The 20,851-nt window shown below is 52.8% G+C and overlaps 5 protein-coding genes across 5 annotated transcripts; 3 read left to right on the top strand and 2 right to left on the bottom strand.

Moving 5' to 3' along the window:
- Nucleotides 1-1,977: 1,977 nt before the first annotated feature.
- Nucleotides 1,978-4,914, top strand: CCM_07128 (alpha glucosidase II; the record flags this gene model as incomplete). Its single annotated transcript, XM_006672266.1, has 1 exon — nucleotides 1,978-4,914. The coding sequence occupies one exon, from the start codon at nucleotides 1,978-1,980 to the stop codon at nucleotides 4,912-4,914; it is 2,937 nt and encodes a 978-aa protein (XP_006672329.1).
- Nucleotides 4,915-6,896: 1,982 nt separating this feature from the next.
- On the top strand, nucleotides 6,897-7,577 carry CCM_07129 (uncharacterized protein; the record flags this gene model as incomplete). Its single annotated transcript, XM_006672267.1, has 2 exons — nucleotides 6,897-7,055; nucleotides 7,176-7,577. 2 exons carry the CDS (start codon nucleotides 6,897-6,899, stop codon nucleotides 7,575-7,577), a joined length of 561 nt encoding a protein of 186 aa, XP_006672330.1.
- Nucleotides 7,578-7,840: 263 nt separating this feature from the next.
- Nucleotides 7,841-9,672, bottom strand: CCM_07130 (proteasome regulatory particle subunit Rpt2; the record flags this gene model as incomplete). Its single annotated transcript, XM_006672268.1, has 4 exons — nucleotides 7,841-8,347; nucleotides 8,395-9,201; nucleotides 9,268-9,330; nucleotides 9,640-9,672. The coding sequence occupies 4 exons, from the start codon at nucleotides 9,670-9,672 to the stop codon at nucleotides 7,841-7,843; spliced, it is 1,410 nt and encodes a 469-aa protein (XP_006672331.1).
- A 318-nt stretch (nucleotides 9,673-9,990) lies between these two features.
- CCM_07131 (EPD1, essential for pseudohyphal development protein 1) lies at nucleotides 9,991-12,495 on the bottom strand (the record flags this gene model as incomplete). Its single annotated transcript, XM_006672269.1, has 5 exons — nucleotides 9,991-10,658; nucleotides 10,711-11,545; nucleotides 11,610-11,714; nucleotides 11,970-12,315; nucleotides 12,362-12,495. 5 exons carry the CDS (start codon nucleotides 12,493-12,495, stop codon nucleotides 9,991-9,993), a joined length of 2,088 nt encoding a protein of 695 aa, XP_006672332.1.
- A 3,456-nt stretch (nucleotides 12,496-15,951) lies between these two features.
- CCM_07132 (ATP-binding cassette sub-family F member 2) lies at nucleotides 15,952-17,855 on the top strand (the record flags this gene model as incomplete). Its single annotated transcript, XM_006672270.1, has 2 exons — nucleotides 15,952-16,533; nucleotides 16,587-17,855. The coding sequence occupies 2 exons, from the start codon at nucleotides 15,952-15,954 to the stop codon at nucleotides 17,853-17,855; spliced, it is 1,851 nt and encodes a 616-aa protein (XP_006672333.1).
- Nucleotides 17,856-20,851: the final 2,996 nt, after the last annotated feature.

Consider the following 20,851-nt stretch of genomic DNA (forward strand, 5'->3'; position numbering starts at 1 on the left):
ATGCAGCTATATGGAAGACACCGCTCGGAGGGATATGCACACAAACGGTCCTGGGTAGTGTCTTCGCAGACATTGCCGCCGAACAACTACCTGTCGAGGAGGAGGAGATACGGCAACTTATCCGGCTGCGAATTCCACCGCGAAGAGATGCGACAGAGATAACTAGAGAGAAAGAAGAGAATCAGAAGCACCTATGGGAGCGAGAGCCCGAGGAAGCCTGGCCGCACGTTCCAGAAAATATTCGGCTTATGCTGGCGGCTGCCAATGCGAAACATATGGAAGATAAGCTGCAATTACTGAGCGACGAAAATTACCATCCCTCACCAGGCCTCGAAGCTTTACTGCGACACAAGGCTGCGGTCAACAAGACATTTCGAATTTGGCGATGCGGATTTGCTGACGGCGTGAGCCGCACAGAGCGAATCGGTGTCAAGATTTTCTTCCTGTTTCTCATGTTTTGCTCCGTCTACCCAAACGTTGCGGCCGGGTTTCTAGACGAACGATCTTACAATCAACGCTCGATTGGCAGCAGAATCATGACTTTGGTTCAGCTCTTCTTTCTTTGGACGTTTCCTTACCACACGCTATGGCTGCTCTTCAACTGGAGCCTTGAAAGACTCTTGGGTGGCTTGGTGGGAAGCACTGCCTATGCATTAGCTGCCATCTTCCCGGCTGTACGCGCCATTTACAAAGAGCCTTGGTTCCGCACAATGATCCTGGTCTTGACCATTGCATGGCAAATGGCTGTTCAGTTCTCACCGGCCGTCCGCAACTACATTGTACGACTTTTGACGCGCCATCAGATGAATCGCCAGCGGCGAAAGAGCCAGAATAGGGGGCTATACTGGGCCTTGGTCGACAAAGCTGTCCATCACGAGCTTGTCCCGCTCGAGGCACACATCGAGCAGCAATCAAGATTTGGAGCTACTGCGCAGTCTTGGCAGGATGTTCCTATTAGAGTGCGGGTGGAAAGATATATCCGATTTACACGCTGCTTTCATGTTGGACGCGGGGCCGAGCAACTCATTGGCCTCCTGAAGGATGACATGGAAGGCATTGTGAACGTCTACCAGGACTACCTTTGGTCTGCAACGGCTCTGTCGGATGAAGAGATGCTGGAAAAGACAGTGAATGATCACGTGGAGCCACGAATGCCAAAGTTCATGCTGGTCGTTTTCGATATCATCGTGTTTGCCTATGTCTGCTTCTCCTTTTGGTCGCAGTCCTTTACCTTCAACACGGTCGTGGCGTACAGCGCTGTGGTGGTACTCAAGCAAAGCATTCTCCTCTGCAAGCGCTACCAGACAGTGGCCAATGCAAGCAGGCTGTTCACCAACATGGTCGCGTTCAATATTTGGGGTATATTTCTGTCATCAATGCCAGTCACTGTGAACGAGAATGTGCTTCAAGACACTGGCAACTGGGTGGCCTTGACGTTAGCCATGGTATTTGCAACAAATTTCTTGATCGAACCCATTGCTCCTTTGTTTCTGAAAATGACAGAGAAGATGGTGACCGCTTTTCCTGGCCCAAGGGGGAATTAAGAAGAGAATTGGGTGTGCTGGATGCTGCGCAAGCAGAACGACACGCAGACTGTCAGCAGTTAAGACTTGAGGAGTTTCCAGCTTTCACTGACGTAAAGGAAGCAATTAGACGGTATTTTATGCCAATCCCTTTATTTGCCAACCTGGTGACATTTTGGTCTGTGTTTGAAAGTTTTGAGATGCCGTGCCTTCTCATGGTTGACCGTCGCGCTAGTCCTAGTTAGGGAGCTCTCACTCCTCCTGGAGGGACAGCTGTCACAGTGCGAGGGGTCTAGTGTTCCAGTCTGTAACCAGCATCATCTTGTCTCTATATATCCAGTTCGGGCTGGCAGGGCTGCAGATTTGTGCTTCGTCTGCAGATGCTTCATACTTGAATTCAATTGCTTCCACTCCTTTGTCGTAGCCCGCCACCCGTTGACGCGAGCTCGTCACAATGGGGCTGCGTTCGCCATGGACGACTCTGCTCATCGCATTGGGCATCTTCATGTGCCTTGTGATACCTGGAGGCAAGTCAATATTTTATCGAGATGGCCACGTGTCTACTAACATAACAGCAGTATCCGTCAAGGAACACGATTTCAAGAAATGCGATCAGTCAGGCTTCTGCAAACGTAACCGAGCATATGCCGACAAAGCCACCGCCGAAAGCTCACGATGGCAATCGCCGTACCAAATTCAACCTGCATCCGTATCCTTCAAAGACGGCCAATTCCATGCTGTCGTTCAAAAGACAGTCAACGCCAAGGGCGACACCGTTAATCTGCCGATTACCGTTTCGTTCCTCAAGTCTGGCAACGCCCGCGTCACGGTCGACGAAGAACGACGACAGAAGCAAGACATTGAGCTGCGTCACGACAGCAAAATTCGAAAGGAAAGATACAACGAAGCCGAGAAATGGGTTCTTGTTGGTGGCCTGGCCCTCGACAAAGATGCCAAGGTATCTCACCAAGACGACACCCAAACCAACATCCAGTACGGCAAGGACGGTAATCTGGAAGCCGCCATCAGGTACTCGCCTCTTGAGATTGATTTCCGACGCGACGGCACATCTCATATCCGTTTCAATGATCGTGGACTTCTCAACATGGAGCACTGGCGTCCTAAGATTGACAAGGAAGAGGGCCAGGAAGACACGCAGGGTGAGGACGAATCGACCTGGTGGGAGGAGACCTTTGGAGGCAACACCGACTCCAAGCCCCGTGGTCCTGAGAGCATTGCCCTTGACATTTCATTCCTCGGATACGATCATGTCTTTGGTATTCCCGAGCACACTGGCTCTCTTTCACTGAAGCAGACTCGTGGCGGAAACGGCAACCATGACGAACCTTATCGACTGTACAACTCTGATGTGTTCGAGTACATCTTGGACAGCCCCATGACACTTTACGGATCCATTCCCTTCATGCAAGCCCACAAGAAGGACTCCACTGTCGGTGTCTTTTGGTTGAATGCTGCTGAGACTTGGGTTGACATTGTCAAGTCCAAAGCTGCTACGAACCCTCTGACGCTCGGCAAGAGTGGCAAGACCAACACCGAGACGCACTGGATTTCCGAGAGTGGCTTGCTTGACGTCTTTGTCTTTCTTGGCCCGACTCCCCAGGATCTTACCCGAACCTACGGCGAGCTGACTGGCTATTCTGCCATGCCTCAGGAGTTTGCCATTGGCTACCACCAGTGCCGATGGAACTACATCTCTGACGACGATGTCAAGGACGTGGACCGCAAGATGGACAAGTTCAAGATCCCTTACGACGTCATTTGGCTGGACATTGAGTACCTTGATGACAGAAAGTACTTTACCTGGGATCCTCATTCGTTCACTGACCCCACTGGAATGGGCAAGCAGCTGGACGACCACTCTAGACAGCTTGTCATTATTATCGATCCGCATATTAAGAAGTTGGAGGGGTACCCCGTCTATGATCAACTCAGCTCTCAGGATTTGGCTGTTAACAACAAAGAGGGCAAGGCCTACGAGGGATGGTGCTGGCCTGGATCATCCAATTGGATCGACTGCTTCAACCCCAAGGCTATTGAATGGTGGAAGTCGCTGTACAAGTACGACAACTTCCCTGGCACCGCGGAGAATACCTTTATCTGGAACGACATGAACGAGCCGTCCGTGTTCAACGGCCCCGAGACCACCATGCCCAAGGACAATATCCACTTCGACCAGTGGGAGCACCGTGATGTCCACAACCTCAACGGTCTTACATTTCACAATGCAACATTTGAGGCTCTCAAGACGCGCAAGAAGGGTGAACTGCGCCGTCCCTTTGTACTCACTCGCTCATTCTACTCTGGCTCCCAGCGTCTCGGAGCTATGTGGACTGGTGACAACCAGGCTAACTGGGAGCACCTTGCCGCCTCAATTCCGATGGTTCTTAACCAAGGGATTTCTGGGTTCCCCTTTGCTGGTGCTGATGTGGGTGGCTTCTTTGGAAATCCTTCGAAGGATCTGATGGCCCGCTGGTACCAGGCTGGTGCCTTTTATCCATTTTACCGTGGACATGCTCACATTGACTCTCGTCGTCGTGAGCCATACCTACTTGGAGAGCCCTACACCGGCATCTTGACCCAGGCCCTGAGACTGCGATATGCTCTGCTTCCCTCTTGGTACACGGCCTTTTTCCAGGCAAACCGTGACGGCAGCCCTATTGTTCGCCCAATGTACTGGACTCATCCTTCGGAAGAGGGCGGCTTTGCTATTGACGATCAGCTGTTTGTCGGCTCGACGGGCATCCTTGTGAAGCCTATCGTGGAAGAAAACAAGTTCTCGACTGATATTTGGATTCCGGACAACGAGGTCTATTATGACTACACGACGTATGATGTGGTTAACACACAAAAGGGCAAGCGCGTCACGATCGCCGCTGCCATTGACCAGATTCCGATGCTGATGCGTGGTGGTCATGTGTTTGCACGCCGCGATGTTCCCCGGCGATCCGCCCTGGCGATGAAGTATGACGACTACACGTTGGTCGTTTCTGTCTCCAAGGATGGCACTGCCGAAGGCGAACTGTATGCCGACGACGGCGACACATTTGAACACGAAAAGGGCCAGTATATCCACCGCAAGTTTAGCCTTGAAAAGGACGGTGTAAGCTCGGTTGATGCTGAGGGCCGAAGCGCAAAGTCTGCCAAGGCGGGCGCGTGGCTGAAGGCGCAGAGCCGGGTGCACGTCGACAAGATTATCATTGTGGGCGCCACGGACGCGTGGAACACGAAGGAGGTGGGGATTGAATCCGAGGGCAAGACTTGGACGGTACAGGTCAGCTACCGTCCGGCGACCAAGAGCCAGGCGGCGTATGCTGTCGTGGGCCGCGTCGGGGCCAAGATTGGCAGCGACTGGCGCATCAAGCTGGCATAGGTGGAGATGAAGAGTAGTGTAGTTGACGCGCGAGAAACAAGAGACGAATGTAAAAATAGACGCCATCTAGAGATGTACAATGGAACACAGTGTTGTGCAGTTGTTCAAGTAAGTCCCAAAGTGCCTGAAAAGCGTCCTTGTAGCCACAGCCTGCCCGTGCCGGCTTCCAATTACATGACCGTCTTCCTACCAGGGCGCACGCTAGCCGACACGAAATATACGCCACCTCACCCTCGAATTCCCGTCATCCTCATTAATTCATCTCTTGGACCCCTTTCTTGTGGTCCACACCTGTCGCTCTCTTGCTGCCGACTGCGACTTGTCGGCGCAAGCAATCAAACCATGACGCAAGCCGCCCTGCCGCCGCGGCCACGAGGCGGCGCGCGTGCTGCGGGAGTGCGGCGGGACGGGGATTCCGGGAGTGCGGCGGGACGGGGATTCCGGGCGGAGGGCGCTTTCTGTTTCCTTAATTGGCGTGTGGCTGGCCATGTGGCCCGTCAACTTGGAAGGCTGCTATTTTGACAATAAGAATTGATTAAATGATAACAAGCTAAACCTAATTAGTATAACCCACATAGCCACTCTACCAAGTTTTATAGGGGATAGTACTAGCGTCAATTCTTAATAAGTATTAATTATATCTCTTAAGGCTACTATAATAGCTAGAATTAATAAATTCACTATAATAAAGCTAGTAACTAGAATTAATAGTTAATAATTAACACTACTAGCGGCGTTGATTATTAACTTATTAAGGCGTTATTCTAGCCCCTAAATTTATAATAATAATATCTATTATATCGCCCGTATCGCCCGTATCGCCCGTATCGCCCGTATCGCCTATATCGTCTATATCGTTAATCGTCGGAATCGTTGATCTCTGCATCGCTGCCTAAGAGGCTGCCTAGTGCCTACCTTGCGGCGCTGTTGAGGGAGCTATTAAGGCGGGAAAACAAAACACTAGAAGAGGCCATCACGAGATTAAGCTGCTAGTATTAACAGTGGTTGTTGGAGTCCTGCTCTCAAATTAGGTAGTGACTAGCGTTGCGCTAGTTAGCGTTGATATCCACTACGACCTATAAATACCTAATTAGGTTTAGCCTGTTGTTATTTGATCAATTCTTGTTGTTCAAATAGCAGCCTTCGTCAACTTGCTCGTCCCGGGCAAGCACGCGGATCAAAGTCGATACGTGCTCTTCTGGCCGCGCGGGTATTGCGGCAGCAATGTCATACGGAACGCGGGTACCTGGGTAGTCTGTGGTAAGGTACAGGGACGCGACGTGGATGGTATTCAGACGGGTGCGACGAATCTTTGTCAAGCGGTCCGGCCGCAGTAGCAAATTTCATTGCTATATTTGGGATACTCAAAGGAGACAATGTCAGGGATATTCAGCTCTGATATTAGAATGTCTCAGTAGATGGCTGCATCAACGTATGAATTGAAGCGATGGCTATTAGTTCCAGTATTTCCCAGTCACTCGAGCAAAAGACGTTCTAGATGGAGAGGGCAAAGATGTCAGGCAAAAGCAGCATTCATTCAATTCTATGTGGTACAAAGTTATCAACCATGGCTATTATATTATATCTTTAGAATTTTTATCTGAGATCGATCTCTGCTTTTTGGGGGTTGCTGTTTGGCTCAGCCCCCTGTGGCAGTTGCATTGCACAAAAGGGCTTGCCTCATACCAACCTCCTCCCTGCCGTCTTTCCCATCCAACATCCAACCCATCTTCGCATCATCATCAACCTCACATCTCCCCTGAAAAAAACGGGCAAAAAGCATAGACGTGAAGTAGCTGGGGTGAGCAAACAATTCAACACCTGCAACCTCTCAATCCCCATTGCGAGCCGATTGGTAAACCGCCCCCAGTCCCGTCCCGTTTATCACGCCACCATCAGAACCTCGGCATCATCATCAACGCCGCCACTGCCATCGCCCCAGTTTCTGCATAGCCTCAGAAAAAAGAAGAAATCAAAAGACCATGTCGACTCCGCCGTCCCTCACGACTAGTGTGCGGCAGCACGCCGCCGGCGCGTACCAGTACGCCCAGCGGTCCCTCGACCGCGTCGTCGAGCCCGAGACGCGGTTGCGAGTCTACGACGCCTCGTACGCGCTGGCGTCTACCCGGCCTCTAATTTTTGTACGTTTTCTCTCCCCGGTACCTCTGCCTCTGCCTTTTTTTTCTGTCTTGGCTCTCTTTCTATTCATTTCCCGCCGTCCTCTTGGCCTCGTCCTCGCTAACAACCAAAAAAACGCTTAGTCCGCCGCCGTTGCGCTCCTCTTCTTTTCCGCGCTACCCATCCTCCTCTTCGCCGTCTTTTCTGTGTGCGTCGCCAGCATGGCCGTCGGCGGCGGCATCCTCTTTGCCCTGTTTTGGCTCGCCCTCGGCGTTTTGGTACTCGTCCCCACGCTCGCCGTCACCTCGGTGCTCGCCCTGGTCGTCTGGGCCTGGGTCGTCGGCAGCTTCATCGTGGTGCGCGCCATGTACGGCGCCGTTGTTAAGTGGGATGCTGGTCGTTATCCGGCCGGAGCCGAGATGAAGGGGCTGCGGCAGCAGCAGCAGCTCAGACAGCCGCCGCCTGTACCCCAGACTCGACCGGAGAAGAAGTCGGCCAACGGCAATGGGCAGGACACTAATGCAGCGGTGGACAGAGATGCTTAGAGGTATTGGCATGTGCGGGCGGGAGTTTAATAATGTCATGGCTCGCTCTACAGTGAACGAAAATCGGGGGTGATGGATGAATGCATGGTTGAACGATATATACATATACCCAGATTGGCGAATTAGCTCGTAAACTTAATATAATTCATGTGCGCACCATGTTGAGCGTTTCACGTCATACGTTCAGTGCCATTTACAACATGTCTATTTATCATCTGCCGCAAGAGTCTTCCGCCCCTGTCACACTAGTCACACACTCCTAATTACAAGTACAGACCCTCGGGCTCGCCCTCCTGCTTTGTCTTGAGCACACGCTCCCTGGCCGTGCGGAAGTCGCCCATTTGCACGCGCATGCGGCGCTCGCGCAGTGCCATCATACCCGCCTCGGAGCAAATAGCCTTGATGTCGGCGCCAGACAGGTCGTCTTTTTGCGAGATGAACTCCTCCAGGTCCACGTCGTCGCTCAGGCTCATCTTGGACGTATGCAGTGTGAAGATCTTGCGCTTCGTGTTGGTATCAGGGTTCTCAAACAGGATCTTGCGATCGATACGTCCGGGCCGGATCAGCGCCGGGTCCAGCGTTTCGATCTTGTTGGTCGCCATGATAACCTTGACGTCGCCGCGGTCGTCAAAGCCGTCGAGTTGGTTGAGCAGCTCCAGCATGGTTCGCTGCACTTCACGCTCACCGCCCGATGTAGAGTCATATCGCTTCGTACCAATCGCATCAATCTCGTCAATAAACACAATAGAGGGTGCGTTTTCTCCGGCCACCTGAACGAGTTAGCCTCTACCAATATTCAATGTACCAAGCTTCTTACCTGGAATAATTGTCGAACAAGCCGAGGGCCGTCACCAAGATATTTCTGAATCAACTCACTCCCCACAATGCGGAGAAATGTGGCTGATGTTTGGTTTGCCACAGCCTTGGCCAACAGTGTTTTGCCAGTACCAGGCGCACCGTAGAGAATGACACCCTTGGGTGGCTTGATACCCATCTCCTCGTACAGCTCAGGATGCAGTAGTGGCAGCTCGACAGACTCTCGCACCTCCTGGATCTGCTGCTCGAGACCACCAATATCGGCGTACGACTCTGTCGGCGCCTTATCAAGCTTCATGACGGTGACAAGAGGGTCCGCGTCGTCAGTAAGAACGCCAACGATGCTGACACTTTTATGGTGAAGGAGGACGCTGGCGCCAGGCTCTAAGAGGTCTTTGTCGACAAAGCTCATGATGCTGACATAGTATTCAGGCCCGGTTGTGCTACTGACAATGGCGTGATCGTCATCAATCAGCTCCTCCAGCGTGCCTACGCCCATCGGGCTGCCTCTCATGTCGTCAACCCGGCTGCGTTCGTCGGCGTTTCGGTCAGCGTCGGCCTCAGATGAAGTAGCCTGACCCTCCTTGGCAGACTTGGCCTTGCGCAACCGTTCCTGGTTCTCGACGTACTCCTCCTCGAGCAGCAGGTGGTCGTGAATGCGCTGCATGCGGAGCAAGCGCAGCTTGCATCGGCTCGTGGGGAAGACGGCAGGCAGCTTGGCGGCGGCGCTGGTGCCGCCCTGCTTACGCTTCTTGCGGCCAACGCGGGTTGTAGGCCTTGGGGGCGGCTCGTACTTGGGCTTATCCTTCTGTTGCGGTGGTTAATCGGGGCCGGCCCAATGCATCCAAATAATCGTTCTCCAAAGTGTCCGTACCTTCTTGTCCTTATCCTCTCGTCCCTCTCCGCCTCCGCCTCCCATGCCAGATTGACCTTGGCCCTGCGAGATCGGTCAGCGAAACGTTACCTGGCAGGGCAACCGGTTGAAAGAGCTCACCATCTTGACTTGTCAAGCTCAAGGAGCCTGCAAAAATGACCAACTAGATCTAGAATGGCGTAAGAGAAGGTTTCGATTATGCTGCGAATCAATCGGGGTCGTGTTGATGCAATTCGCTGCGATGGTGGGAGATGAGAAGCGCATGGATGACGGGGGAGCAAGCAAGCTGTGTTGCCATCAGGCGCCAGCGACCGCGACAGCTGCGGATGGGTCACGTGTAACAACAGCCTGGCTGACTCAGCCAACACCGACCGCTGCGGTCAATGTGGCAACAACAGTGCACATATTGAGCGCCAAAAAAGTCAACAAAAAATGGGATTAAATGAATTAATTGACAGGAGACTTTTTGTCTAAAAAGTTATGTGCAGCGCAGCGGCGACCTGCTAGCCTGTGTCAGGCAACTTGCACTTACAAAAGCAACGAAGCAGATCCGAACCGTAAAATGATGCCGTCGAGTTCACCCCTTTTGTAGCTAGGTATCCATAAAACACCAAACACAAAATGCTTGATATACATAAAAGCCTCTGGCGGCATCAAAATGAATATAATATAAAATCCCCCGCAATACAACCCAGTTTAAGCTTACTATTCTAACTCCAGTCTTTACAGAGTAAGGAGGGCAGCCATGGCTACTACGCCAGCGGCGAGGACGCCTGAGGGAGCAGTGCGAACCCCAAAGTTCTCCTTGCCGTTGCCGCTGCTGCTGCCGCCGGTCGCCTTGGGGGCGGAAACGTTGCTGGTAGCAGTAGCGATGGCGCTGTTCTGCGCCTTAGCATCGCTGAGGCTCTTCTGGCAGTTGGACGCGGTAGTGCCTTTCTGAATCTTGGCACCCTTCCAGCCGCAAGCATCAGAGGTCTTGCCATTGGCCTGGTAGTAAGCATCGAGAACGAAAGAAAGCTTCTCCTTGGGAGAGCACATGCTGTAGGCACCGTAGTTGCCGAGCTTTGTGACAGCATTGATGCCAGCACAGATCTTGGGGCTGGCACCGCAGACGCTGCCAAAGAGATCGCCATAGCTCTTTACGTCGAGGTTGTCGGCAACAACACACTCGAGAGAGTCGCTCATGCACTTGCAGAGATCCTTGTCGGGGGTGGGGGGAAGCTGAGCAGCAGCCATCCAGGCCTTGCTGACGTCGGGGCACTGAGCAGACTTGCCGGAGGGGGTGTACTTGTCCATGGTAATGCCCTTGGGGTCGGCAGCCGCGTGAGCCTTCTTCAAGCCGTCGTAATCATCCTGCTTCTCAATAGAGCTGCCTTTGACCTCGACAACACCTGGAATTTGGGGTTAGCTAGACTCCGGTCGTTACTCGTGTACTCAACATACCATAGTCGTTCTCCTCCTGGAAGTACATGTAAACGAGACCGCCGCTGAAGACGCCAGTCATGTCGTCACTGTAGAGAGCCGCAGTTTCCTCCCACTTGCGGCCCTTGGCGCCGTTGGGCAGGTTGCAGCCGTACTCGGCAAGGAAGACGGGAACGCTGAAATCCTGGAAGAACTTGACCTGCTGATCGTAGCCCGACAGCTGCATGGAGCTCGTGCCGCACCAGGAGTAGATGTTGTAGCCCCAAAAGTCAATGGACTCCTCGGCCTTTCCGCAGTTGAAGTAGTCGGCAATCTCCTTGCGGATGTCCTTGTCATCGTTGGCGGCATAGCCGACACCGATCCAGCGCTTTTGGTTGTCCTTGATGTACTTCTTGGTGTCGCGAACGGCGGCCTTGACAAAGGCGGACGCGCCGGTGTTGTTGGCAGAGTTGCTGACTTCGTTACCGGCAAAGAAGCCCACAACGTTGGGGTACTTGCTCAACTCGTCGACAACAGCCTTGTAGCGGTCAAAGAGCTCAGTGTTCCACTGAGGGTCGTCGCGGTTGATAGAGGTGGCAGGCTCAGAGAGATCGGAGACGACGTAGATGCCGGCATCCTGAAGAAGACCCATGCAGTATGAGTGGTCCTCCTTGGGGTCGATGGCGTATGTGCGGATAATGTTGATGTTGAGGTCCTGGAGGTAGGGAACATCGCGCTTGCAGGCGTCCTTGTCGGCGAGAGGGTCCATGTACTTGGCGGTCGGGTCGGACTTGGCACCGGCAGCACCAATGTCACGCTGGTAAGCAATACCCTTCATGAAGAACTGGGTGCCATTGGGATAGAAGAATTTGGAGCCCTAGAGACGAAAGAATGTTTAGCATTGCGGTTGAGGCATGTGTTGGTAGCGGTGTTCGTCTCACCTTGGCGACGATGGCGGGCAGGTCGGCAGCAGCGGCCGCGCCAGCGAGGGCGAGGAGAGAAACCGCGGACTTCATGGCTTTCGATATTTGGGGTAGATGCAATAGCTATTGGTCAACAAGATTCGGTTCGGAAAAAAGTAGAAAGAAATAGGGAAAAAAGAGTAGGAAATTTGTAACGTGGTGTCTGTGTAAATGAGTGTAAGAAACGGCCGAATTGAAAGTGAGGAAGCCAACCCCGAAAATAGAGCAAGAGAAAGCGAGGGAGAGACAGAAAGACGATAATGAAGAAGGAGAACAAAAAGGATTGAATGTATAGTACGGAGTACGGAGTATGGATACAAATATCAGCAAATGGAGGACCAGTGACGGGACGGGGCCAAGCCTGGCCAAGGCTACGCTGGTGGCCAGGGTCTGCTCGAGTCTGCAACACCAAGAGCCAGCCCAGACTCGGCCCAGACGGTAGCGCCGCAGAAGGGTGGCTACTAAGCTAATATCGAGGTAACTTGGTAGTTTGGTTATTGCATTATTAGGTATGATGGCCAAAAGACGGTGTCGAACAGGGGCGAGGATGGGCAAGGCAGAGGAATGAGAAGCTTGAACAGTGGACAGGGGGGCTGTTGTCCCACAGTGGGTGATTGCGCCGAGAAGCCCCTGGAGCCCGCTGTATGCCGGGCACCTGTGACTGCAACTGGGCTGCTGTAACCCTCTGTAACCCGCTATAGCATCCGCCGTTTCCCCCTGTAAAAGCACACTGTGCCCACTTGGCATTCCCTGAATCCCTCCGCCTCCCATACCACCAAAAGGTCCAATCACGAACCTCATCCTCTAGCCAGGAACAGAACCCCGGTCTAGCCGATGTCGATGATATTAGATACGTGCGAACCATTGCAAAGTCGAAATGTACCCGCCGCCAAGCAAGGCATTGCTTTTCAGTCGATCTTGGCTAAATAAATGTTTAAAGCAACCAGTTGCCGCCGAGCCTCGACATCTTGACCCACCCATGCAAGGTACGGTAACTTGTGACTGGGGGGAGGAGAAAAAGGGGTGCATGTCATGCCACCAGATCTTGCGCTGTACGGCGTAACTACCAGTTATTGTTGACTGGTTGTGGCTTGTCCATAATAACTAAAGTAACTACGGTATGTACTCCGTACATATGTTCGGCCAATCTTGGCACCGCCCACTGTGGCGTGCCCAGCGTTGGCAGATTACGCGTTTGTGCTGGCTGCAATTCTCAGTTTTTGCGGAGAATTATTGTTTGTAACTACCTACAAGCTGCCCTACCAGGCAAACCTGGCATTGTCCTTGGTCAGTTAATCGAGGCAGTGCAACAGGACCCGGTTGCATGCCCCATCGACTCTCAGACCGATGAAACCGGACACCGTATGTGCCTTCGGCCGTGTTTAAGCATATGAGAAAAGAATGCCGATCTAAAATCGCTGATCCAAAGTTTGATACGGAAAACTCGCACCATCCCTTCTCAAACGCCATGTCGGATCGCCAACGGGCTGTCGGTGTTACCTGCCTTCCAACAGCGTCGTCTTTGCTTGACTCGGTCGACGGCTTCATCTGATACTAGATCTAATACTAGCTCGGAATTGGTAGCCGCTTTCCAAAGTGCGATGCGTCATGACCATTTCGTGTTTACAGCTAGTTAGTATTACAGTACGAATATTGACACTCCTGAACTGCCGGGTTTGGTCATGTCACGCTCCCTGTACTGTGTACGCCTCGACGAGTAGTCGATAATCGCGTTCAAACTCGGGCTAATTATGAATGCTAAATCAACATTATCAGCGCGAAATTCGTGGCAGCGGCTCATGGTGCTACATCTCAAAAGCAGCAAGCGTGACGACCTACCAGTCCAAGAATACTTAATGAGCTCTGGGCAGATTAAGTCGCCGCGGCTGGGCGGCGTCTTGGCCGGGGCGGTAATACCTGCACAGCTCTAGTTACAATACCAAGGAACTAGTTGGACATCTTGACTGTTTACAGTTTTGTTGGGATATCATTCATATCACCAAGGTCACTGAAGCGGCGAGAACTTGGCCAAGCTTTTGGCAAGACTTTGATCTACGCGGAGAGAAGAGGGAGCAGCCCAGCCTCTCTTGGCCACCAAGGGTGCTTGCTGCACAGCCCAGCCACGAAACAAAGGGCACTTTTTTCCCGAGGATATCGACAAGTGATTAAGGCAGCCGCAAGCTTTCCTTGCACCAAAGTGCTCAAGGTTCTTGCCAACGAATCTCAGCTGATGCGCAGGACAAAATAGCAATGTAATAGTCTGCAAACGTCCCGTGCCCGCGCCGATGCACCCATAAATCCAACCCCCAATCCTCCCCGTGTGCTGATGACAGAAGTATAAACGACGAATGCGTTCTATCCACTTTCAATATGAATGTCGTTTTCTCTAGCATGTAATTTGTGGATGCTTCTTTGGATATTTCGTCGGCGCAGCCTTCGCTCGGAAGAATTAAGCACCGAAGGCTTTGCAGTACAGAGATCCAAGGACAACCAGTATTACATCATCCCAGAGGTCGTGAGTCCAAATATTAATCTTCTTCCAATATCCATCACATTGCTGCTGTCCAGCTCTGTTCTGAAAAGCCAACCAGCCAGCCTCGCGCCAACATCATATCTCCATGACGTAATGAATTATTATGGCCTTGCTCTGAAGTGCTAGAGATGTTTTGCCACATTTGCTGCAAGTGACGACCCCAGCCGCCTGGCAGTGCTTGAGAGCCCAACTGAAGCTTGCGACCCAACCCATAAGTACTATATCTTTTACCTAGTTAAAATCATGTTCATTCTGCTGCCTGGAATGTTTGTGTGCCCTAAAACGTGCATATGGCGTGTGCTTCGGATGCTTTATGGAGCATGCGCTAGGCATCAGTGTTCTGGAAGGTGGGTGGCGACGAATATCAAGTGCGCATTCGCCTCATTAGAGAAACATACCTAACTTCTACAAACACAATACACCTCCTAACTACAGGACCTATTGGACATTCGTTACATGCGATTTTTCGTTGGCAACAGCTCATGCCTGATACGACATCTACACCTCCATCTCAAACCAGAGCCTGGACTCTTCCGTTCGGCACCATGATGCAGGCCTGTCTCGCCTGGTACAGGCGCCACAGAGGTCGGCCAGAAAAGGCGAACTCAAGACCGAACAGCGATTCGACGCTGGTACCAAACACCGAGATTGATGATTTTAGCGTGAAGATGGGCTCTATACCAGTCGACAGCCCTGGTCTCAACAAATGGTCGCGCAAGCCGCTGCAGCCGGCTGTCCCAGCAAGCCACACCACCGAACCACAAAGATGTTGCAAATACAGTTCCGAGCTCGATAGGCGGAAATGGGGAGAGCTACAGCCACAAGTCGTCCCTTCTGATATGGTGTTGGAACGGATAAAACTGTCGGACTCGGACCGTTCGCCATTACGCGGTAACCGTATTGTCACAGCACATGGTTGATGGCCGCTACGACACTTTGCACCATGTCCATTACACACAAGCTCTTTCTAGAGCAATATACCCTTCCATTCATGATTTGGACATGGATTAATTGGCGTTTGGAAATGAGCCGGTGTTGAGTAGTTTTTTACGGGATAGATACAGGGTACCCGTGGTCCCTCAATGTGCTCCGTCAGCCGAAGACGAACATGCGTCAATGACGTCGAACAAGTCAGATGAGAAGGGTCGTTGAGGATTTCTCATGGGTAGAAGAATGAGGAGATACAGGCAACGGAGAAGTCAAAGTTGTACGATAAATTGCAAGACAGCGAAACTGGTTGTTTGTGCGCGAGAGTGTCGTAATAAATAGGTCAACATGTCTGTTGACTGTCGCAGGTTGACAAATTGGTGTGTACTAGATACAAGAAATACAAAGTCGGACAGTGCGCTAGCCGGGTACACAGAAGTATCCGATACCAGTGTAAAGCTTGTTGCCTGACTGGCTCGGATGCACCATGACCACTCAGAGCGTGGCTTATCAGCAGCCAGACAACCAAAAATTTGAGGGGCGCCCCACCAAAAAAGAAAAATCACCCCGCCTAGGTATGAATCAAGCAAAATTTCAGCAGCCACGAAATTTATCTTGCGGCTTTCTCCTCCTCTAGCATCCCACCATCATCACCTGGATTCTTTGCCGAAAATCAGGTGTCTCTTCTTTCCCTCCGGCGTGACGATATAACCGAAGCTCGAAAATTTCATTATTTCTCGAGTCCGATTTTGCAAAGTTGTGTAAAATCCTTGCCGCCGCCACCATCACACCCCACCAAATAAAAACCCCGCCATACACACCCGTCTCACCACCACCGAAACAACAACAATAACCGCCAACATGCCTCCTTCCGCTGCCAAGGAGAAGAGACTTGCCAAAAAGGCCGCCGACGGCAAGCTCAAGAACAAGTCGGGCACCAGCACGCCCAAGGGCCCCGAGCTTGATGCCAACGGCAAACCCATCCAGAGCGACGGCCCCGCCACCACCGACTTGGACGAGGTCAGACGTCTGACGGACCAGATGGACAAGCACGGCATCTCGGACCGCGTAACCACCGGTGTCCTCTCCTCTACTGCCACCAGCAAGGACGTCAAGATCACCTCGACCAGCTTGGTCTTCCACGGCCGCGTCCTCATCACCGACTCGACGCTCGAACTTTCATTTGGTCGCCGCTACGGTCTCCTCGGCGAGAACGGTTGCGGTAAATCCACCCTGCTCCGGTCCATCGCCGCCCGCGAGTTTCCCATTCCCAACCATCTTGATATCTACCTGCTCAACGAGGGTGCCCCCCCTTCTGAGCATGGCGCTCTTGAGTGGGTCGTCAAGGAGGCTGAGGCCGAGATGGACCGTCTCGACAAGTTGGCCGAGAAGCTACTCGAGGAAGAGGGTCCCGAGAGCCCTGTCCTCATTGATCTCTACGACGTAAGATCTTCGAAATTCGTACAAGTTTCAATATGAATGCTAACGTTTTGTAGCACATGGACCGCATGGACCCCTCCACCTTCTCTACCCGTGCCTCCCTTATTCTCACCGGTCTTGGCTTCAACAAGAAGACCATCCACAAGAAGACCAAGGACATGTCTGGTGGTTGGAGAATGCGTGTCGCCTTGGCAAAGGCCTTGTTTGTCAAGCCCTCGGTCCTGCTGCTGGACGACCCTACTGCGCATTTGGACCTCGAGGCCTGTGTGTGGCTGGAAGAGTACCTTAAGAAGTGGGAGCGCACCCTCGTCCTGGTCTCCCACTCGATGGACTTTCTCAACGGTGTCTGCACCAGCATGATTGACATGCGCGGAACTAAGCTCATGTACTATGGTGGTAGCTACGACTCCTACGCCAAGACCCGTGCCGAAAACGAAACGAACCAGATGAAGGCCTACCACAAGCAGCAGGAAGAAATTGTTCACATCAAGAAGTTTATTGCCAGTGCCGGTACCTATGCCAACCTGGTGCGTCAGGCCAAGTCGCGCCAGAAGATTCTCGACAAGATGGAGTCCGACGGTTTCATCCAGCCCGTCGCGGCCGACCGTGTTTTTACTTTCCGCTTCGCTGACGTGGATAAGCTGCCACCGCCCGTTCTGTCGTTTGACGACGTCACTTTCTCATACTCTGGAAACCCAGAGGATGATCTGTACCGCAATCTCGACCTCGGTTTCGACATGGACTCGCGTACTGCCCTGGTCGGCCCCAACGGTGTCGGCAAGTCGACTCTGCTGCGCCTCATGACTGGCAAACTGTCCCCCACCGGCGGCTCCGTGACTCGCCACACCCACTTGAAGCTGGGCCTCTACTCGCAACACAGCGCCGAGCAGCTGGACCTGACCAAGTCCGCTCTCGATTTTGTCCGTGACAAGTACAGCGAAAAATCGCAGGACTACCAGTTCTGGCGCCAGCAGCTTGGCCGCTACGGTCTGACTGGCGAGTCGCAGACTGCCCTCATGGGCACCCTGTCTGAGGGTCAGCGCAGCCGTGTCGTGTTTGCCCTTTTGGCCATTGAGTCGCCCAACATGCTCCTGCTGGACGAGCCTACCAACGGTCTCGATATCCCTACTATTGACAGTCTGGCGGATGCCATCGATGCTTATAGCGGAGGTGTTGTTGTTGTCTCGCACGACTTCCGACTTCTCGACAAGATTGCCAAGCAGATTCTGGTGTGCGAGAACAGATCGATCCAGACCTGGGATGGCAGCATCGGCGAGTACAAGAATTACCTCCGCAAGAAGATGATTTCTGCGGGTGCCGTCTAGGACTGAGACGAAAAGTTTCGGGCTGTTTTGACTGTTCAATTTCTTGCTACTGGATACACACTATAAAGGGTTTATGACATGCATGACTGGGCTGGGCTACATATAGAATCGCGGGAACGGATTTTACCCGCACAAATTGGCAAAGGATTGGAAAGAGGAAGACTCAGGTTACAGGGGACAACAGGAGCGGCTCGCCGACGAGGAACATGGCCTTTTCTAATGATCTAGGGGCCAGGGCAAGACCGTCGATGCCCTCAAGAGGCGGAAGAGAACCTGCATGCATGACACGGGCCTTTTATTTGTTGGTTCATGGGATAGACTTTAGTTCCATATATTGTTTGTTATTCTCGACGAAAATTTGACTGAAGATGAAATTAGAACATACTTTTGAAAGTCGGCCATCCGACGGCGTGAGTCAGAACTCGTTACTATGTACCTACCTAGTGTTGCCCGGCTGGTGGAGAAATCTCGTTTGTCGGGTCTTGAAGACCTCTCTACTTGAGCTAGTATAACAACGTGACGATTACCGAGTCTTGTTTAAACTGCAGCAATCTGCGCGCTCTGCGCGGATTTCCATCGTCCATATACTTTCTACATTGCGTGTCTATTTATTGACAAATGGCAGAGACGGCAGCCGCCGACGTGATGCCGCCGGCCAACGTCACCATCCGGCCTGGCACACCCGCGGACGCCGAGGCCATCAGCCAGGCGCACTACGAGGCGCTGGACCAGTTCCACGCCTTTTACGGGACGTTTTTCAAAAAGCACCCGCGCGATCTGATACCGGCGCTGACGGAGCGGGCGTTTGCCAAGACGCAGCCGGCGCAGGTGTTTTACGTGGCGGAGGAGGCGGGGGATGTGGTTGGATTTGTGCGGTACAGCATCGAAGAGGCCAAGGAGAAGGGTCGTAGGGAAGAGGCGGTGTCCAAGGCAGAGGGAGAGCCGGAGGAGTCGCCGTTTGCATGCAAAGAGGCGCTGCGGGGGGTGTGGAAGGCGTTTAGCGAGGCGCAGGCGGATAGAGATGCAATGGTGGAGGATGCGCCCAAGGGGCAGCGACACATGTGTAAGGCCCCCTTTTTGGTCTGCTGGTGAGAGTTAAAAAGCAGCGGTTCCTGACTGATTCATCCAAATTCTAGGGATCCAGCATCTCATGATCCGGCCGTCGCACCAGCGCCGGGGCATCGGCCGGGCGCTGCTCTCGACGGCGCTGCGGCGCGGGGCCGATGCGGAGGGCATTCCGGCGGTGATTGTGTCGTCGGCCGAGTCGGTGGGCTTGTACCGAGCGCTTGGGTTCGTGTCGCTGGGTAGTTTCCGGCTGGATAATGGGTACTGGGCGCGGGAGGCGGCGCGGGTGCTGCCACGGGGGGAGGGCGCGATGCTGGTGGAGAGGTATGACGGGGTGTTTGAGGTGGAGGACGTAATGGTGCGGGATGTGTGTGGCAAGTAGGGGATATTGGTATATCTGTATGTAATTATATTTCAGTGTTGTATGTGCATGCTGCATCCCGATCAGAGTGACTGTTGGGTGGTGACGGCCCATCATTGACTAGGATGCTAATGCAAACACCAGTTCGTCAATATACGCCGTCATGTGGCAATGTGTCCGAAGAGTAAAACGAACGGGATGCGTAGTAGAAGCGCGGGCGCGAAACAGGAGTCTCGTTGCAAGGGGGCATGGAATGTCGATGTAGTTACTTTCTTCTTGCTACGTAGTGCGACGGCCGCAGCTGAAGCACGACACAGCGCTACAAGGCAAACATGGGATTTCACTTGGGACAAAAAAGGGAAAAAACTCGGGCAAGTTGATTTGAGAGCGGAGACGAGGGGCAGGAAGGAATATCCGCTTAGATAGGCGGCACGGAATTTTGGTGAGCTTGTGAGGCCAGATAGGCGGCATCATCAGTGGGGTGGGAAGTGAGGCTATTTTGGGCAGCATTTCGTGTGGGGAGGGGGGAGGGCCGCGTAGTTAGCTACAAAGAGGAAGATGGCGCAGTTTCGGTTCGGTCGACTAAAACAAAGGAATCGTTCTGTTGCAATTGGCATTGCTTTGTGATGGTGCAGTTGCATAATGTTGACTGGTATGGCAGAGACCGGGGGGGAGAAGGTGGTTTGGTGGCACGAGGTCTTCGATTGGGGGGGTTTCACGGGGTGGGACGGGCGCGGGAGGGGAGTTGGAGATGTTGTTTCCGACTGGAGTATGCAGGGGAAGGGTTGGGCTAAATCACTAGTTACATAAAATCACGCCAAAAAAAAAAAGTCGAGCTTGCTGGTAGGAAAAAGCAAGAGGGAAATTGGATTGACAAACAAGTTGAGCGAGAGAGGAGAGGGGATGGATGGGATGGTCTCGGGTAATGCGAGCTTGCAGGATGAGGGGCGCGGATGTGTTATTTTTAGGTGGGCTGCGGTGACGAGTTATGAGTGTGAATAGAGGAAATGGGGTTGAAGAGATGCTGCCAGTTGGCTGTGTTGGAGGAAGAGGATATAGTTATTTGTTCGTACATATATGCTTTCTGTACTGGTCCGGGGAGGCTGGGCAGGATCCGCCATACCCGTCTAGGTAGGTACTAGGTTTAGTAGGTACCTACTGAGTGAGGCCCAAGCCATTCCATCCATCCAGAGTGAGAGTGAGCCTCGCGAGGTCAATCCATCAGGGCGAATCTGGTGCTACCTCCCGCAAGAGCCAGGGGATGCTGCCGTGGCTTTATTGTGTTTCCTCATCTTGCCTATATTCCTGATCGCAGAGTCCAAGTTTCTCTTTTCTTTCAACACCCAACGAGCATGTCAATGGCATCACCAAACCTGCAAACCAAACGGTGGCTTCCACACCACCACACCACCACCAAGTTGACAGCCGCTAAAGCCCGCTACCTAGTATCCATCGATCGTTATATGGACGTAATTTGTACTTGATGAACCAACCCAAGCCTTTGTACAAGGTACCTTGCGCCCGCTGCCAAGCCCTATACGCTGTAGCCAAAACCCTTTTCGTCGGCCGA

This window comes from Cordyceps militaris (genome assembly GCF_000225605.1).
Source record: "Cordyceps militaris CM01 unplaced genomic scaffold CCM_S00005, whole genome shotgun sequence".
NCBI lineage: Eukaryota > Fungi > Ascomycota > Sordariomycetes > Hypocreales > Cordycipitaceae > Cordyceps > Cordyceps militaris.